Source organism: Asterias rubens, chromosome 4 (assembly GCF_902459465.1).
Source record: "Asterias rubens chromosome 4, eAstRub1.3, whole genome shotgun sequence".
Lineage (NCBI taxonomy): Eukaryota > Metazoa > Echinodermata > Asteroidea > Forcipulatida > Asteriidae > Asterias > Asterias rubens.
The window spans coordinates 19,554,664-19,574,529 of NC_047065.1; the positions used below are offsets into that span (position 1 = coordinate 19,554,664).

At 39.6% G+C, this 19,866-nt stretch overlaps 1 protein-coding gene across 2 annotated transcripts; it reads left to right on the plus strand.

The window, feature by feature from the left end:
* The first annotated feature begins 12,430 nt into the window (after nt 1-12,430).
* On the plus strand, nt 12,431-19,626 carry LOC117289713 (iroquois-class homeodomain protein IRX-6-like). Of its 2 annotated transcripts, none has more exons than XM_033770968.1 (8): nt 12,431-12,709; nt 13,551-14,168; nt 14,683-14,922; nt 15,408-15,469; nt 16,009-16,355; nt 16,784-17,389; nt 18,195-18,285; nt 18,973-19,626. In XM_033770968.1, the coding sequence occupies exons 2-7, from the start codon at nt 14,133-14,135 to the stop codon at nt 18,215-18,217; spliced, it is 1,314 nt and encodes a 437-aa protein (XP_033626859.1). In that variant the 5' UTR covers nt 12,431-12,709; nt 13,551-14,132; the 3' UTR covers nt 18,218-18,285; nt 18,973-19,626. The 2 variants fall into 2 exon arrangements, with proteins under 2 accessions (XP_033626859.1, XP_033626861.1); XM_033770970.1 differs by having other exon boundaries at nt 13,554-14,168.
* The last annotated feature ends 240 nt before the right edge of the window (nt 19,627-19,866 follow it).

The following is a 19,866-nucleotide window of genomic DNA, read 5'->3' on the forward strand; positions in this document are numbered from 1 at the left end:
GTAAGTTTCCCTTGCAGCCAGGCCTTAGCCACCATCAGAGTCTGACTGTAACACACTATCCCATAGGTATTGGCCTCCTTCAGAGTTTGATGGTGAACCGTCTCTTCTTGAATGATTGATCAACCATCCCATCATTAATTCAATGACTCATTTAAAGTATTGTTTAATCATTAATTCTGGACACATCCGTTGTTTGCGGACACAGTTTAAAGCTTTGGCTAAGCCTGGTCCCTCATCAGTACACAAAGGACGTTTGTTTTTGTCTCATTTTGAATCAAGTAAGGTGGTTTTAGATTACGGTCCCCATGGCTGTTACACCATGGGTTTATGGCTAGGTGGAGTCTAGGTGTCAAACGGGGGGTATCACACTAAGGGATGGGTGTGCAGCTAGACTAAAGACTTTGTTATCCATTCCATTACCAATTTCATTTCTACACTGCTGCCTCTCCCCTATGGAACGGTCTTCCTGTCCACAAAACGCTATGACTGCATCCATAGGGTATCAAGAAGAACCTGTTCTCAAATCTGTATCTGGTTGTCAACATCACTTTGGTCTCCCTTTTCTTCGATTAGTGCCTTTCATCCTTTGATATTTTGGCACTAAATAAATCCAGTTATTATGATATCAAAAGGTCCACCAATTTGCCTTACTCAAGACTTTGATATCCCTAAGTCTTGTTTCCTCTAAAAACGTCATCACCCATGTTAAATCTTAGTTTCATCACTTTGGGAGGTGGATATACTGCCCCTCTCCCCCCAAAAAACCTGCAAACAAAATGCAAACTCTTGACCTACACAGCACAAAATATTGTAAAACATTGTACGACGACTCGTGGCATATACCGTGGCTTACTCACCATGAACTGTTCACAATCACATGGATATGTACAAATGTTTCGAGAACAGTTTTACATCACAAAATGTTCTTACACAGGAAGGAAACCTCCCTTGGCCGGCACCTCGACATAATTCAACCCTCATGTACATTATTTTTGTTTCTGTCCTCAAATAACCCCCACAGTTTACCTCCCAAAATTCTCCCCAATCCCCTCCCCTTCTCAAACGCCATTATATCATTGGGCCAAATTTCATAAAGCTACAAGCAGAGAATAGTGCTGCACAATTTCTGCTTAGCAGAAATGAGCAGGGTACCACGATCGCAAAGTCAACTTATGGCATAGCTCGGCTGGTAACCTTATTCTGGTAAGCGTATTATTTTGTTATTTAGCTACTTTTTGTGCTTAAATTGGGCGATGCTGCCAAGCAGTGCCAGCATGTCTGTGGTGTACATTTACAGCTTCCGTTAACACTTAACCCGTCATATATCATAATTATACACGTAGGATTTTCCACAGAGGTGAAAATACCCATCGTCAGTTGGTTCAACCAACAAACCATAACAGGGGTGTATATATGTCACAGTTTGATGTTAACAAGAAAGGGACCCTATTTCCGACAATGTTTTCTCTAAGTCTTTTGCCGATCTCAAAAGAAGTTAAATTTATATTAGTCTTCCTCTTTCATTTCCCCCTTTCAAAAAAGAAAATACTAATAATTTGTTGACCCATATAAAGTTATTTACAATATGATTAGTCAGTTTAAATAGTCACGTTTATTCTTTGATCTCCTTACACGCAATCTACTTTCCATACAGACACTTAATCAACGTCATCTGTGTTTTAGTTTGGTAGGGAAGTGTTTCAGACTATGCATGTTTAATATCTTGGCTTTGAAATGAATGTGAAAATAATTTATCAATATAATTTATTGGTAATTGATGAGGAGAATGTGATTTAGGGTGGGGTGTAGTTAAGATTTTCGTCTTCCCACTTACATTGAAGTGCTTCTTAAGTTGGTTTAAAGTTATGTGCTCAAGTTGTCGTACTATGCCGTTTACAAGTTTGTAAGTACGTAGTTTATGAATAAGTTGAACATAGGCCTAATAGCAGTTACATGTTTTTTAAGAATTGGTTGGGGTCACAACTTTTAAACAGGTTTCAGCTTCATTTTCAGCTGATTTGTTGTTTACTTTTAAATCCTACCTGGTCATGGCAGAAAGGTAACTGCCTGGCACACCCCTAAGGTTGTTGGACACTCATTATAAACCACAAGAGGAGATAACATGAACAAACAGTAATTAGTATACAACTGAAGTAAACCAATATTGTCAGAGAAAACAATACACTGATCTGATTAACAACAATAGGTTATTGTGTGAGAGTGATAAAGTCAACATACTTGTAGACACCTGTGGCTTTTGTTGGCGCTATCACAGTCCTGATTAACAAGGATCAAGCAGACTATTTCATAGTAACCACAGTAATGATAACTGACATGTAGTAAACCCCACACTCCCCCTAGTAGCCCACATCAGGGGTGGATGATACAGCCTTGTGTTGCGCCAACAGTGGCTGTTACATCATGGGTGGATGATACAGCCTTGTTGTGTTGCGCCAACAGTGGCTGTTATCGAAAGAGGATCAAGCCAACTCTTCTCATCTCTAGCCTGCTCTTTCAACCACGTGACTACACTTGAACTGTTTCTTTTGAACTCTATCCACAAAGGAGCACAATGAGAGGGAGGTATAAACCGGATATGGGGGTGAGATGAGGACCAGAGGATACTAGTTGGCTCAACTCATCACAATCGAACCTCTTCTTTTGTTTGATCCAGTCACCCGCAGTCATATTGATACCCTGCCAGGTAACCCATACACTAGACAACCCCCCCCCCTCTCCCCCACCCATCAAAGGCCTAAGCCAAAACCTATCCCTAAAATCTAATCGTTTATTCGTGGAAAAAAACTGTGACCAAAGATGACTCCCTGTAAGATTCCCAAAGAAGATCTTCCGGTAACTTATGTATAATTCATTAGATTAAATCTCTCCTTGCCCCGCCTCCTGAATAATTAATTTCTTTTCAACTGATATTGCAGTGAACAACATTGTTTGAAAGGGTGGGGTTAGGTATGGACGATGGGAGCTATTCTCCCCATGCTCTTGAATTTTAGCTCTCGGTAATGTCAAGGTCAAGACCTCATCAGAATTCAAATGTTGTTATTCACTCAGAGCCAGCCAACCTCTGTGTCTTTTCTACAGGTATTTTCATGGTAAATGTGCTACCAGTGTGTCCGACCCAATTCCTCCTATCAGAACATTTTGTGCGTGAAACCAGACTTTCTGCCTCTTCTCACCCATACGCTCTTGATTTGCTGGGATCATGGAGGTAGAACTGTAGAACAATGAACCATTCCGACAGCTTCATTTCGAGTACTGCATCTCTTTGGAACTCCTTCCCTGTATATGCATGTTTCCCTCCATCCTACAATCTCGACTGTTTAAACAGGAGTATAAATTGCTACCTTCAGCTCCTCTAAATTATGTTCACTTAAAATATGTATTATTCTACTAGCCCCATACCAGGAGTGGCTTTTATAAGCCTTGTTTGGGTGAATTTGCATATTAAAACACGTATTGGTTTTTTTCCCCCGTCAGATTTGACACATATCCGAGTTCTTTGGAGCTTGACCCACTTCCGGTTTGACCGGAAGCTGGGTTAAACTGACGAGTTAAAACCTCATATATTATTAATATAAAAAATGTAAAAAAAACTTCGGTTCCACGTAAGCCCGACTCCGAAATCAGGCCCCTTTGTGCCAGCATGTACTCTGACCCAATTTGTTTTTAGAGTCAATCTGAGGCCGATTCGGTCACGGCCCATTTTCATAAAGCCTGTAACCACAACAACTTGCTGAGCACAGAAAAGTATTGCTTAACAGAAGCAGTTTGAAGCCAGTATACATTTAGCTTACATTGTTGTGACTGGTGTTCGCACTCAAGTTTTGCTTAAGAAATTTGTCACGCAGTTATTGCTTAGCAGTTTCATATAATTGGCCAGGTCGATTGGATTCATGTTACTTCAGTGAGATAACACCCTAGAGTCAATACCAACAGAAAGTAGAAACACAGGTCCACCAAACCTCTACTAATGATGATCAAACTATAGACATCCATCACTCCCACTGGACCCCTACGCGACTATCAAGTATTCATTACATTTCACACTGTCTGTGTAGAAAAAGCCAGTCGGCATCAGGCATGCATACTACCACACTCACAATGTCAAGTGCAGGGTGGCCAGGCATTCGTAAGTAGGTAATTATTAAGTCATCACTTACAGCACCACCACACAAGCTTTTGTGTTTTCCTTTTCACTTTCCCTTGTGTTCTCTTGCTTTGTTTTCCATGATTCGTTTTTTTTTTTTTTTTTTGCTCTTGTCTAGCTCTGTCTGTTGTTAGTACTTCCATTTCTTGTTGGTGTCTTTGGCGTGTGTTTGTTTGGTATGGACCCCCACAGAAATAATTCGAAGTTTTTTGGGGCTTTCGGGGGATATCCTTGGATAGTTTTGTGCAGTATTTCTATTTTGGTTTATCTTCTTTCATTGTATTTTCTCATTGTATTTTAAGCATGTTTTTGCCGTATTTTCACCGAACAAATCAATAAATCAACCAATCAACATGGAAGGTAAGATATATGTTTCTTTTCGAAAACATGTCTCTTAGGCTCAGGTTTCATGTAGATTTCAAAACGTGCACTTCCAATCCGGTGCCTCAAAGAGACACACGAAGCCGAAGTCTATAAGCCATGAATTTGAAGTACCACGGCCCAATTTCATAGAGCTGCTTAGCATACAAATTTGCTTAGCATGAAATTTCTTCCTTGATAAAAACAAGATTACCAACCAAATTTCCACGTGATCATCAGGATGAGCAAACAACAGCCGAGTACCTGTTTTTATCAAGGAAGAAATTTCATGCAGCTCTATGAAGTTGGGTCCTGGCCACAGTTCTACGTCATCAACCAATCAGTCGTGATTGGTCCAAAGTTTATCATGATGCTTTAAAGTGGTTGTTGTGTTAGCAAAACCAAACCAAATTCTAAACAGTGTCATGGCATGCATCGTCAACTTACATAGCAATTATGCCCATGATAAATATTGACATGGATAAATTTGTAAGAAACTTAATACTAATAAAAATAAAGAACATTTATAGGGCGCCAAAATCCACCAAAATGAGGTGCTTAAGGCGCACAGGAGGGGGAACCACACACAGCAAGGAAAATAAGACAAACAGACCAATTCACATAGTGTGGTTTTCAACTTAACCTTGAAAGTATTGAGATTAGAAATAAAAAATATTGCGGATCTGAAGAGGCAAGTCATTCCAGAGTGTGGGTCCAGCATGGGAAAATGACCTATCGCCCCATGACTTGCTACTCTTAGTGACCTGTAGCATGCATGTATTGGAAGATCGGAGAGGAACTTGTGTGTAGAGTAGACCTAAAATCGTTAAGTCTTCTGTTTGAACCATGGAAACAGATTCTCTTGCTTTTCATGAAAACAAAAATATATCCTTATTGCGAGGTACTGTGCATCAAATATGCTTATTGCTTTGGCATTGTATTTAGTACAAACAGATCAGAGGTTGAAAGAGGTTCACATAAATGCCATGGTTTGCGAAATGAGGCTGCTTGCACGAGGAGAATAGCTTTCCAGCGGCCATGCCGTCGCCAGTCCCGATGCCGTTATTCTGTATACACGGTGTATATCTGTAGGCCTTTATTTTGCTTTAACGGCACTGGATAATATTGGTAATTACTTAAAATAATTATTAGCATAAAAACTTACTTGGTTACGAGCATTGCCGAGCTGTTGATAGTACAATCAACGGCTCCCTTTGAAGTGACGTATAGTTTTTGAGAAAGAGGTAATTTCTATCTCAAATAATCAAATACATTAGCTGAAGCCTTTTCTTACGCATTTTTAAAGCATGAGAACTCTTTTGCTGGATACCAAGTAACTTGTTATGCTATTTAAATATTTTGGGTAATTACCATTAGGTTCCGTTGCCTTTAACAAGAACATGGACACTAACCAGAACAGCAACAACAACATCAGTCAACAACGACAACACCAACAATAACAACAACAACAACAACAACAGCAGATACAGCGCTGGCCCACAGCACTGCTTGGTCATAATCGTCGAATCATTGGCTCCTATAGTTACTATGGCAGCCGATTGGCAATCACAACAGATAGTTTGACGCTTCAACTGCTGCCATGAGGCGCCTCAGCTATCTTCAGTCACTTCAAGGTAAAACCTAATGGTGAACTTTGTAGAAAACATCCCGAAAACAAGGGTTACCTCTTCTTTCATTACAAAGGAGATGTTAATAAGCTGGTTTCATCTAAAAGGGTGTTTTTATGTGGAAACTTTGAATTGATGAGAAGAAGCTGTCTTTATGGATCTGTATAGTGGCGTGTGGGCCGATAAAACATTAAGCGGATTACAAATTGTCATTATTTTGAAGTGTAGAAAGATTATCTCTGGATGAAAGGATGATCCCATTGAGTATGTGTTTCGTCTTGCCATTCAACAATTCCTACATATTGTACCCAGCATCTTGATTAATTCAAAAACGGACAAAGGAGGCCCGGTTTTAATCGTGTTTATTACTTGCCGCATTAAAACCCCCTTCGCTTCTGTGTAACGACCGCGGGTCCTGGGTGGTGAAAAAAAAGGATACCAACTTTTCTCCGATGGTTGATTCTCGCGACCGTATTTATCGATCTGTCCTGGTGGGGCCGACAGAGCCGGAAGCCGGGGTTAGAATGAGCCTGTCCGTCCCGCCAATGGCAGGTGCAACCGGTTGCAATCGGAAAGGGAATTAAATACCGATTTTTTGTTGTTGTGTATAATTTAAAATGAATTCGAATGGAATTAACTTTCATGGGGGATGAATGTTGTGCAATGTTATCGATTGTAATCGTGGTTGTATTGTTTGCTGTGTTATTAATTGCACAATTAAAGCGCATTTGGGATGTTTTGTATGTAACAGGGGATTTCGTTAAGGGGATGCCAACAGATGTCAATGGTAGTCTGTTATAGAAACAAAAAGCAACCAGAGATGGGTAAATTGTCTTTGTCTTCATTTGCTTCTAGGAAAGTCTTTGTGTTACACATTTAGGAATAGCTCCATGGATGTTTTCTTCCCCGTACTTCTTGGTGGGACTGATGACATCTGAACCATAGAGTTCTGTCTAACCTGTTATTGCTTGTTATGTTGTCATGTTAGCCGTCGATAAAGACTTTGGAATGGTCGGAACGTCAGGCCATTAAAGGCAGTGGACATTATTGGTAATTTTCAAAGACTAGCCTTCACAGTTGGTGTATCTCAACATATGCATTAAATAACAAACCTGTGAAAATTTGAGCTCAATCGGTCATCGAAGTTGCGAGATAATAATGAAAGAAAAATAACCCTTGTCACACGAAGTTGTGTGCGTTTAGATGGTTCAAATCGAGACCTCAAGTTCTAAATCTGAGGTCTCGAAATCAAATTCGTGGAAAATTACTTCTTTCTCTAAAACTATGGCACTTCAGAGGGAGTCGTTTCTCACAATGTTTTATACCATCAACCTCTCCCCATTACTCATCACCAAGAAAGGTTTTATGCCAGTAATTATTTTGAGTAATTACCAATAGTATCCATTGCCTTTAAGTACTCAGTGCATTTATACCATAGAGCCATTTGGTAGGTAAGCAGTTTGCAACAGTTAATTCTATTTTCTCACATTGGGGTAGAGGTCTAAAACCGTTCGTTCAAACAATGGAAGAAGAACACAAACTCGCGGTACAGTTTGCTTGATTTCTCTATGCTTGAATGAAGGGTATATTTTACAATATTTACAGCTTTAAACAGTAAAAGCAGATCATGGGAAATGGCCAGAAACGTCGGTGTAGTTAAAAGGAAGTTCTGTGTTGGTTTCTTTATAGGTTTAATCGGATTGTAAACCTTGGAATAGAGGGATCTGTTCGTCTTGAATTAAAGTGTTCTGTTTTGTCTCTTGTTGAATTTGTAAGTCCACTGGTGACAAGCCAACGTTTTGTTTCTGCCGGCTTGTGCTAAATCTGTGGCTCCAGAAAATCTGTTTTTCTTTTAACTGATGAACCAGAATAAAAACCCAAGGAGGGATCTTGATTGCATCTTATTGTATGGGGTGGTCGTGTGTCGTCAGGGTGGCGTGAGGGTAGCTCGGCAGTGGGTAGTTTAGCGGCTTGTGACGGCAGTCAACCCGGCAGCATCGCCGGTAACAATTCAGAAACACCGTGTTGCGCCACAACAGGTACTGGTAGTAACTAATCCGCGGCTAGTCTACACAGTTCTCTCGTTCTTCGTTCCGTTTTGTGTGTGTTTTCAAGCCCGTGTTAATCCTGTTCGATCTGTTTTGGGCTTTGTTGGGATGAGGCACAATGAAGACTAAGGGATAGACACATGTTGTGGGTACAAATCCGCTCAATATCGGCATACCACTGTCACCTCGGATCTTAAGAGAAGACAACGAAACAGTGCCCAGAGCCAAGAAGACTGTCTTATATAATCTCTGATCAAGCGACGCGCCCGTTTGGCAGCACTGTAAACACCCATTTGTTACTCTGCATCTCTTAGCATCACTCCTACACGTTTAACTTCAACGGCATACATAATACATAGCCGGAAATGGTCACAAAATATGACATATCTGTATGTGGTGTGTTTTCAATGTCTTTCATCAAGAAGCTGCTAAAGGGTCCCAACGTGGGGTCGTTTAAAAAAATGAAAAACTTTTAAATTGTGTTTACCACGTGCCCTTGGTGGGAAATTTGCAATGGCTAATTCCATGTCAACTTCGTTTTATATTCTTAAAGGAACTGGGCGGTTTTGGTTGGAACAAGTTTGCAATAGCTAATCCCTCTTCTCCCTAAAGATAGTTTTGAAGCCATGCTGTTTGTAAATTTAGGTATATGCCTATTTCAATGTCGTTGTTGTTGCTGTTGTTGTTGTTGTTGTTGTCGTCGTCGTCGTCGTCGCTGTCGTCGTTGTTGTTGTTCAATTCTCAAAACTAATCTGTGTAAATAGCAATGTTCAGCCACACGAAGTACAGCCTGAATTGTAAACAGAATTAAAAGGTCTCACCATACCCCAAATGTTATCAAAAGGCTTTTGAACTAATACTGTCAGCCTAAAATAAAATAGCGGTATGAAGTGTTTTCAACCAATGGCATAATGTTTGATGCAGTATTGGCGCAATGACATTGACTCATTAGCACCCCCTGCAGCGCCTATCGCAGTTAGCTTCAACACGAAATCGGTTTGGATGACATCAACATTTTTAGTCAGGATTTCCTGGAATTGTGACAACAAGCAAAACTTTTGGTTGTTGAGTGCTCCTATAATTCTACAAGCCTAGACTCTTTCAGTCAACAGACTCATCATTTTATAAGCAAGGTTTCGATGTATGTTTACTGGTTTTTTGTTTTTGTTTTTGTTTTCCTTTATTTTTTGGGGGGGGTGCCATTTTGGTCAAAAACAAAGTTTTTTTGTAAACTAGTTGTATGTTTGTTGTTGTTGTGTTTATTTGCTTGTTGTTGGTTTGTTTGTTTTTATAAATTTGTTTGGTGACGCATTGTCTGCTTTTTCCTCATGAAAAAAAAAATCATACTGCGAATCGGTTTATTCGGCCCTATCATTACATCTAACGTGACCGACAGCCATATATACACAAAGTGCTTGTGAAATGTAATTTTGTTTAAACTTGTCCGGTAAAAAATATACATGATTTTTATGTTTCGATAAAAAAAAACGCCACTGCATTTTTAAGCACATGTTCAAACGTGCATGGATGCGTCGAGAAACTAAGTAATTATGTTAACAGCTGTTTGTATCATCATCTCGCAGAAATGTGACCTGCTACTTTAGTTTTGTGAAACAAATAAATGGTTGGGTGCACTTCTCCAAAACCATTATTATGCAGATGTGTCTACTTTTTGTACAGCACAAAACACACAATGTCCACACGGTATAAAGATAATGGTGTGTTACTTGATGTTGTGCTGTAGAGTTTGAGAAATAATTTGGCGAACTTTTGTTTAGCATTGTACAACGGGTTTACGCGACTCTCCTGAAAACATTGCCATGTAATTTTCACTTTTTTCTCTCTCTCAAAAACCTGACGTCTAATGAAGCTGAATCTTCTGCAGGTAAGTATAAAACATACATATTTATTCCCAGTGAGTAGGGATTCATGTCATGACCCAAAACGTGATCTACACAGGTATCAAACCCCTTTGAAGCACTGCATGTTAGATGCGTAATGGTTAAAAGCGTCGACTACGTTGTGTGGAATTACCGCGCTCGGCAGACAAAGTAGACGGGGAGAAAGTGCTAGACAGACGGGCGAGCCAAAGAGACAATGACCGGTACACAGTCTTGGACAGTCTCGGGCAAGAAAAGGGCAACCTCAGACGGATGGGAATATGCAGACATGGGAAAAGAAACAGACATAAATTAATTAAAGGATTACTACGGATTTTGAAAACCTTTCTTTTGAAAGTTTTACTTTAATTGGAAGAATCCTCGACACCAGACGATTGTTTACTTGCAGTGTAGAATAATTACTTAGTGCGAACCAACATAATAATTTGCAGTTAATAATGTTGACGACATAACGCCTATAACTTGCTTTCAGATGATCTAATTCAACACCCAACACCACTGAGCAAGAGTCTGGTTTAAAGCCACTGAATACCTTTGGTAATTATCAAAGACCTGGGCCCAATTTCAAAGAGCTGCTAAGCACAAAAATTTGCTTAGCATGAAATTTCGTCCTTGATAAAAACAGGATTACCAACCAAATTTCTACGTGAGGGAGGATAAGCAAACAACAGCTGAATACCAGTAGCAATCAATATGTAACAAACTGAAATTTGGTTGGTAATCCTGTTTTTATCAAAGAAGAAATTTCAAACTAGGGAAATTTTTTTGCTTAGCAGCTCTATGAAATTGCACCCAGGACTCTATTCACACTTGGTGTATCCCAACTAAATATGCATAAAATAAAATAAACTCTGAACATTTTGGCTCAATTGGTCATCAAAATCGTCAAAAGAATAACTAAAGGAAAACACCCATGTTGCACATGGCTAAAAAAGGCTTCAGTAGACCTAAGTTGTTATATTATTGGTGAGAAGTTACCATTTTCTCAAAAACTATGTTACTCCCGGGTAGCTGTTTTATTAAACTACCAACAGCTCTCCGTTGCTCGTTACCTAATAAGTTGTTATCATAACAATTTTGTTTCAGTAGTTACCAATATTGTCCAGTGCCTTTAAAAACAGATTTTTGTTTAAGCATAATGCATACCACGAAGATATCATGATCCGGATCAAGTGATTAATATCAAAGTTCATTTCGCCACCGGTATACTTGTTTTGTTTACCGAGGAGCATAGCGAGACTCTCGCGGGAACAACAGCCGTACTGACCGACTTTTTGTCGGCGACTTGAAGCCTGCCACTCCCCGCTAACACTTGACGGCACTGTACGCCTTGCCGCCGTACAGCTCACCAATTCAACCGTGCCACTCTCTAAAGAAAAGTCATACTTCAGATTTCATATCGTGTGATAATTCATTATGTGTGATTAATTGATAGTTCAAATCAAGCGTGTTGTGTGCATGTGGTCAAGCTTTTTTTTCCACAAAAATATACTTCACTTAATATTTCATTATGAATTAATGAGTCATTATATTCCGATTCAGACCATATTGAATATTCATTTTGTCAACGGCATGACATTTTCTCTCTTGCTTGCATGTGCAATCATGTTAATTCATTTTGTTATCGACTTCGAATTGAAAGACAGGGTACACTTATGGTAGTTGTAAAAGACAAGTATCCTCACTTGGTGTATCCCAACATGCATAAAACAAAAACCTGTGAAAAGTTTGGCTCATTTTGTAAGAAAAAATAATATAACAAAACACCGTGGCGTGCGTTTAGATTCCGAGGAAGACTTCATGCCCGAAGCCTTTTTGCAGGTTCACAATCAGGCTAAAAAATACCATTAATTTCAAAGGTACACTACTTCAAAGGCAATCGTTTCTCACAATTTATTTACTTCACTATCGACATAATTATCTCGGGGTGTGCATAACTTTGTTTAAGGTTTGAAATATTCAAAGATTTGCATACAGCTTGTAAGGTATAAAGATGATCTTGGAAAACCCCACTCGAAACAGTTTGCCCCAAATGTGATGACAATGTGTAACAACAAAAATCTCACAACTTCAAAACTCAATGCTTGAAAATAGTAAATACACTAAATGGGGTTTCCCCCTGTTTTGCTCGTAACTCTGATGACCTATTGAGCTGACACGTTCACATGTTTGTTATTTCATGTAGGATGTTGGGTCATACAAAGTGCAAAAATACTGGTTTTTGACAATAACCAATGTTGTTCACGTGTTGTAAACTATACAAGGGTATAGTTGTAGTCTATATTTACTACACATAAATGTAGTTTTGTCTCTTTCGGTGATTTTGTTTCTTGTGGATGGTCTCGTGCTTCCACTTCGACAGAACTACAATACGCATCAACACGCCACACAAAATGTTCATCGTTGGGTTTGTGTAGCGTGATATTCTTCTAAATGATAATGGTTGGCATGGAAACTGAAAAGAGGTAGACAACGACGAAGATGGGAAGATGACATCATGGTATATTCAGTAACAACATGGACCAGAACTGCAAGCAAAATAAATAAATAAATGACATTTCCATTGAGGATGGTTACATGTAATGCTTTGGATCAACACATCGTACGGTGAGGATGACGATTCTTATGTTAGAACTATTATTATTATTATTATTATTATTGTTATTATTATTTTATTTGCCATAACAGTATAAAACAAAATACATTTACAATATACCCCAAGATGGGCAAAGGACAACAAAAGCAAACTACTAAGTAAATAAGCATAATAGGCCTATATCATGTTGTACTTATTTATTTATTTATGTTAAATTTGCATGAGGTGAAGAATACCTTTTTGTATTTTATTTTTATTTTTGCCCGCGTACACCGATGTGTGTTATAAGCACTGTAAGTACGTTACGCCTGTGATTGTGTTCACAAACGGGAAAGTACTGAGTCTACGGTGCTAACACACGTCGGTTTATTTATTTACTTCTTTATTGTTATTCCCCTTGACTGTCAGAATTGTACGTTTCCATTTAATGGCCACAATCAGTTTTTCCATCAAGCACTTCAATACCCAAGCCTGTAGCTACGAACCATTCAATTAAAGTATTTACTTCAAAGTGAATTGTGCAGCTATTGTATGATCACAAATTCACTGAGTCACCATAAGTCACCGCTGGTGGCGCAGTTCCCCACTGACGGGTACAGCTTGCTAATCGACTCGGCATACTGTGTGGAAAGTGGTATTTGGCTGATGTTGGCAAGTATAGTATGCTGTGCATAGGACCATTTTGTTAGTCACAAAAACGCTTTAGAATAATTTGTGCACACCAGGTAAAAGCTCTGGTTCACATGTGTTGATTAATTCTTTGTGTGTTGCCCCCGCGATGTGAGAACATGTGTTCATAACTGAAAAGTTGGAGAGAGAACAACAAACTACAATGCTTTGTTCTTGTTCCAGAAGAACAACGGGCAACAAACCTGATTGTTTTCTAGGGGAAAACTGGCAGTAGTAAACTGGGAAGCAACAAAAGGCGTGACCACGGACCAACAGTGGACATCACTGGGCAGTACCATCATCAGTCAACTGGCTACCAGGGCGTCTTCTTAACCAGGACATTCCGTCAATCAACACACTGACTAATCCGATTGGTTCAACGCTTGTGTGTAGCTCCGCCCATTCGTGACCTCATACAATTAATGGGTTTGTTGCTGACCTTACGTGTACTGTGTGCAGTACGGTCATTAAAGTCGCACGGTAGCGAAAAACCACACTACAGCCACAACTCGATTTACTTTCGTCATTGACATAGACTTGAACGGGCGACGGATTTCCACATTATTTTTTCCTACGGAATTTACGGGCGAACACCAGCTGAGAAAAGACACCAACACCTCATAGCCCTTTCTGCAGCATGTGTTTTTGGATCTACACCGGATAAAGATAGAGTTAATTTAGACACTTTCCAACAAGTCGAATTCATTGCGTGATACTTCTAGTTCGTTGCAGGCGAAAAGGTGACACTTTTTAATTGCAATCACCATGTCAACACTGACACAGTTCCAGATTACCGGCAAGGTAAGTTCACCCTTTTTTCATATCGTTTCAACATTTGAATAATATTTCATTTTCTACATCCGTGTATTTTTGTTGATGAAGCTCTCGGGTTTAAAATGGTGACGGTTTTTCTAAATGAAGGATCGTTGTTGGTAAATTTCAAACATAAAGTTTGACTCCATTTATCATTACTTGATAATTGTCATGTTTCTGTATGATACGGTACATTGGATATAACTTGAACACGGATAGAGACGAATATGATTTTGTTTTGTTTTCTTCATGGCGCTTTCTGAAGTAATAATTATTGTATTGTTGATGTTGATTGTAAGTCATCATTGCTCTGACATGATTAATAATTAAATCAAAAATAGTATTTGTGGCGGGGACGTGTTTGCACTTGACTTTTTGGCACTTGATCTGCCGACACTACTTTGTGTATTGATAACAGACGCTTAATAATTAATTTCCCCTTACTGTTTAACTTTTAAACCGAGTTTACAATGAAACAAAAAATGTCTGTTTGTCTTCACAGCGATCCCCAATGTCCGCAACGGCCCCCGTAGCACCGCACTACGAGAGCGGTCGACCGGTGATGGTCGACCCCTGTACCGGGCAATCGGTGTGTTGCTCCCCCGTGGACAATCGCTCGGCCACGCTGCTGCACCCGGGAGCTACGCAAGGGCTCTCGCCAATGTACCCATCACCTCACACGGCAGAGAAAAGCTACTTGCGGTTTGCGGCTGACTCGTCGATGTATTATCCACAAGCTATAGTAAGTGCATGTTTTGGTCTTGTTCCATTTAGGTGGAATTCTTTGCCAGAAGTTACACCACCAAACTACTGTTGTCATTAAACCCTTTGTTATAAATCATGACAAGTTGGTTGGGATTTTGGAAGAAGTAAATTATCTCAATTAAACTCTCAAGCTTCTGATTGAAACATTCATCCTGTGTAAATATAATAGGCATCGTTGAATTTACGTTATTATTATTATTTATTTTCGAGCAGCACCTTTTGAAAACCGACATAACAGTTTCTATTTCTGGAAAAGTGGTCTGTCATAACAAAATTTTAGTCTGAAATATTGTTGGCCATCGACAACGAATAATTACATAAACTTGTTCTTCTTTTTCTATAGGCCCGTTTTTTTTTTAATGGGGTGGGGGGAGGCTTTTCTACACATTATTTAAACTCATAAACTGATCACTTAAAAACGTATTACCCTGTAATAATAAATTGCTTTGTTTCTATAATTAGGCAAACAGCAGAGCTGGATGTTATCCGTACGACCTGGGCCAGTACCAATACTACGGAAACAGGTAAATATTAAGTGTACAAATCATTAGTAAATTAAGGAGTACTTGACTGCGGAACGGAACCATTCCTCTTTGGATCGGCGGTTTATGAAAAGATGACAAACCTACCATTTACTGAGAAGGACCACATTAAAGAGAAGATTGCTTATTTAATGCTGAAACGACTATTCTTGCTACTTTGTTAACAATTCCCATTGCAATTCTTTTAAAACAATTAAAGTTGCATGAACCGATTATTTCAGAAAGATTTGTGTATTATTGTTTTTTTATTAATTTCTTCTGAACGAAATTTTCGATAGTTGCCCTTCAAAAAGTGTGTGAACATACATACTACTAGAAGTGACTCGTGACAATAATTGTTTAGTTTCCAATGAATTTGAATTACCACTTCGCGGATGTTCATGCAATACCAAAAATGAAAGCTTAGTATTATAACGTTCTCCAATTTTTACTAATATAAAGTTTTAAACCCGATCCAAGTTTCGAGTTGTAATGAACCTAGCATATTTAACATGTTCTCGCCTTTGTGTTGATGTTTTTAGTTACGGTTCAATTGAGTACGACGGAGCTAGACGCAAGAACGCAACGCGTGAAACCACTAGTACGCTGAAAGCCTGGCTCTACGAGCACCGTAAGAACCCGTACCCAACTAAAGGAGAGAAAATCATGCTGGCCATCATCACCAAAATGACCCTCACCCAAGTCTCCACGTGGTTCGCTAACGCCAGAAGACGCCTCAAGAAGGACAAGAAGATGACCTGGTCACCGAGGAATAGCTGCGGCGACGGCGGGAAAGAAGACTACGATTCTGAGGATGGTGACGGGAATGACGTCGATGATGACATGGACGGTTTGGGAACCGATATGGAAGGCAGCCTTGGCGGACCACGTAAGTTTTTATAAATATTTATTCCGCGATTGTTTAATTTCAATTTTGTTTTAGCCTTCGAAGATCCTTATATGTCGAAAAGTCGTGTTAGCACCGCAGGAGCGTGTCAAGCTGTAAAAAGCATGCCGAGAGAATGATCTCGGCGACGGACGGAAGGCTGCTTCCGCTTGTGGCGTGCCCGTGTGCTACTGGGCACAGTTTCTTAATTATTAGATTGCGAATCATTACGGCGCTGTTATTTAAAAGAGTTTGAGATAAAATCTGATCACATTCTATTTAATTCAAGCTTGGTATTTACCGATGAAGAAGTCAATATTGACTGTGTTTGACTATATCTTTGTGTGAAAGATATATTTTTCCTGTTATTTGCACTTTGAATCGAATAGTGCATTGCTATAACTTCTTTAATGTCCTGTTTTTGTTTTTAGCATCAGACATCGAAAGCGACGAGAAACAGTACAAGATTCCCACCGATAAAAACGAAATCGAGTCCGAGAAGCTAACCACAGACAGTACCCGCACCACACCCGTCATCAGCGACCAGAGGGTACCCCTCGACTACCTGGCGGTTGGCCACGACCGACTTAGCGTAGATCAGAACTCCCCGCATCACACACCGGAGCACACTAGTTCTCTCTGTATCAGGAGAAGTCCAAGCCCGGTCCCGTTGCCTCCATCATCTCTCATCAAAGCAACCTGCCGTCTCACCTCAAGATCCCCACCGTGTGTTAAAGCACAGACGGAGAAACCCAAGTTCTGGTCCCTCGCGGATACAGCGTTATCTAAGAGCCCCGAGCGAACCCGTAAACCCATCCACGTCAATGTTACATCAGACTCTTACTATAATAATCCTCTCAACTCTGGTAGTGTTGTCGCCAATATGCAGAGACATCCAGTGGTTCAACACTCCTCATCGCAATACCAAACTCACCCAGTCCCCAGCAGTTTACCGCCCTTCATCTCATACGGGTTTCCCCTTGGTGTCTCAACCCTGAGCACAGGACCGTCCGACCACATGCGGCTCCTTCAGAAAGGTAAGCGACAATTTCAAATAATATTATAAAACACTTGCTATCCCTGGGATCGATTTCACAAAGATGTTTCTACCTTAGGATTAGTCCTTATGACTCTTTATGTGAGTTATTAAAAACTTATGGTTAATGCCCAAGTTAGAGAAAGGACAGTCACTGTGGAACGAGCAACTCACTCGTCCTAACTCGAGAGTATTGTCTTGTCAAATCCACCCTTTTTTACGTAAAAGATTTGAGTAACCGATAGCAATAACCAATCATTTTGTAATGATTTCACGATATTGATTAAGTTGTCGATAAGTTGTTGATCGGTGTATGTTAAATTCATTTTTCGGCAAAAGTGAAAGTGTAAGTAAGTTGCAAAGTTGGTGACCCTTTCTTTATGTTAGTCCAGGCTCGTCAGCGTCTATTTTTACACGCACACTATCAGGTTGAATGATCGTAAGATAAATGGCACGGCATTTACTGTACGCTGTTTTAGTAATAATAAACTGTACATCATTACTGCGAACCCTCATGATCCACCGTTTGAGTTGATACCGCCCATGGTGTCAGAAATCATTCTCCGTAAAAGCTTTCATCAACAAACCCGGGACGCACCCGGGACACCTGTTTTCGAAGCGGGGTGTCGCCTGGCGATATGGCTGAAATCACCCCGCACTGATGTGCGTTTGATGCCCCCAACTTGGCCTGACACAAACGTGGCAGAAGACGGGAGTGTGAAGTCAATTTCAGCTGCTGCCGTGAGGCTGTTAACTCCTGTTAACACATCGACCTTACCTTTAACTGTCTTGTCTTTCTATTGCAGCCGCCACTGTAAACACGAGATGAGGAGCCATCACGCCAGGCCGATGAGGCCGTCAATAAGAGTGTCGAAGCCCACACCGAGGTGGTAAAAGGTAAGCATAACACCCTCCTTCTCCTCGCCCCGTCTACCCCGACACACCTGCCTCAAATCCCTGCCTAACACCATCAACAATATCACTTCAAAGAGCCTTTTCCTGGGGTGGCTGCGTTTAAACAGAGCTTCCGGTGCTGAGACAGAAAGGCAGATGTCAGTTTTTTTCTTTTTTTCTTAAACAGTTTCGGCACCGACTTGTTTCTGAAGAGAGTGCAACAAGTCCTCAATGAAAACAGTTGTTTCTCACAAGACCGTGAATTAAATTCTCAGACTAAAGCCAAACTTGAACTCGACGGGAATGTCATCATTTGGGCAGTAACCACTCATTCGGAATTCTTCAAGGCGAAAATTTTCCCCTAAAGGCCAGTTTTGAAATAAGCCTATCCTCCAGCCTTGAAATTATTATTCCAATTTTGATACGTCCAAACAATAAGAAGATGCAACTTCCGGATGAAAACTTATTGATAACAATGTTAGGCCTACCGGTTTGCGGTAACATGTGTGTACGTATCTACTTGCAAAGTAGAATAATTATGTTCTTTTGAGAACTTGTCTTGCTATACTAGCGGAGTAGATTTTCGAAATTCAGGAGACCTATCAGTTCTGAAAAGACTCATTTTATTATAAATACCAAATGAAAAATGTTAATTGTATGCTTTAATTTTGTATTGTTATTTTACTCCAGGTCAACCTCGGTGTGCCATTCCATGATGATGACGTCATTATCTCACATTACGCCCCAAGGGTTTTCAACACCGACATCGATGAATAACCAACGCACGCAGAGTACCATGGAAGAACATTTTGACGAAAAAAATTGCGAACTGTTTTATTTTTAGAAAAAAGTGACAATGATTGTTTAGATCATTATTACTCGAAATAATGAAAATTATTAGTTCCATTTGACTGTCTTGTCCGCAAATGTGGTAATCAAGTGGACTTTATTAATAAGCCACCAACAATTGATTGTTTAATGAAACAACACGAATCCGAATCATTCTTTGACTTTGTTGTTTGATGTTCGGATAGATTTGTATTCGCTGTCGTCTCGCGACCGGAAGAACATTAGTCAAAAATACTTTACAAATAAAATGGAATTTCAAATTCGTGTCCGAAGATGGCCAAGTCGAAATAATTATCTTTTAAAAGTTGGTTCAAAATCGTGTTGATTTATAATATTAATAATAATAAAATCTAAACCAGACGCAAGGTCAATAATTATATTAGGGCCTTTTGTATAGAAAACAAACTTCTTTTGTGAAAATTAATTTCTGTAAACATATCTTTTTTTATATAAGTTATTTATGTTGTCATAATTGTTTGGTTAATAATAATAATATGATTGAAAATCAAAAAATATCATAACCTGTATTTGAATTTCATTTCTATGTTGTCAGCTTGTATGTTGGTGTTTACTTTTTCAACTAGGGGGTCATTCATTCTTCTAAAGATGGACCTTTCCCCTTTAATGCAACCCGATGAAACATTTTATTTATTTACTGAGTTAATTCTATACGGCTTTGCAAGCCAATATTATAATCATTAAACGGTGATGAAAGAAAGGGTCCGAGAAAAAATT

Bases quoted from the DNA above. Each gene is read 5' to 3' on its own strand.
- LOC117289713 (XM_033770968.1), top strand. From the start codon at position 14,133: ATGTCAACACTGACACAGTTCCAGATTACCGGCAAG. The intron at 16,356-16,783 runs GTAAGTTTTTAT...TTTTGTTTTTAG, and splicing joins AGGCAGCCTTGGCGGACCAC to CATCAGACATCGAAAGCGAC. The intron at 17,390-18,194 runs GTAAGCGACAAT...TTTCTATTGCAG, and splicing joins CATGCGGCTCCTTCAGAAAG to CCGCCACTGTAAACACGAGA.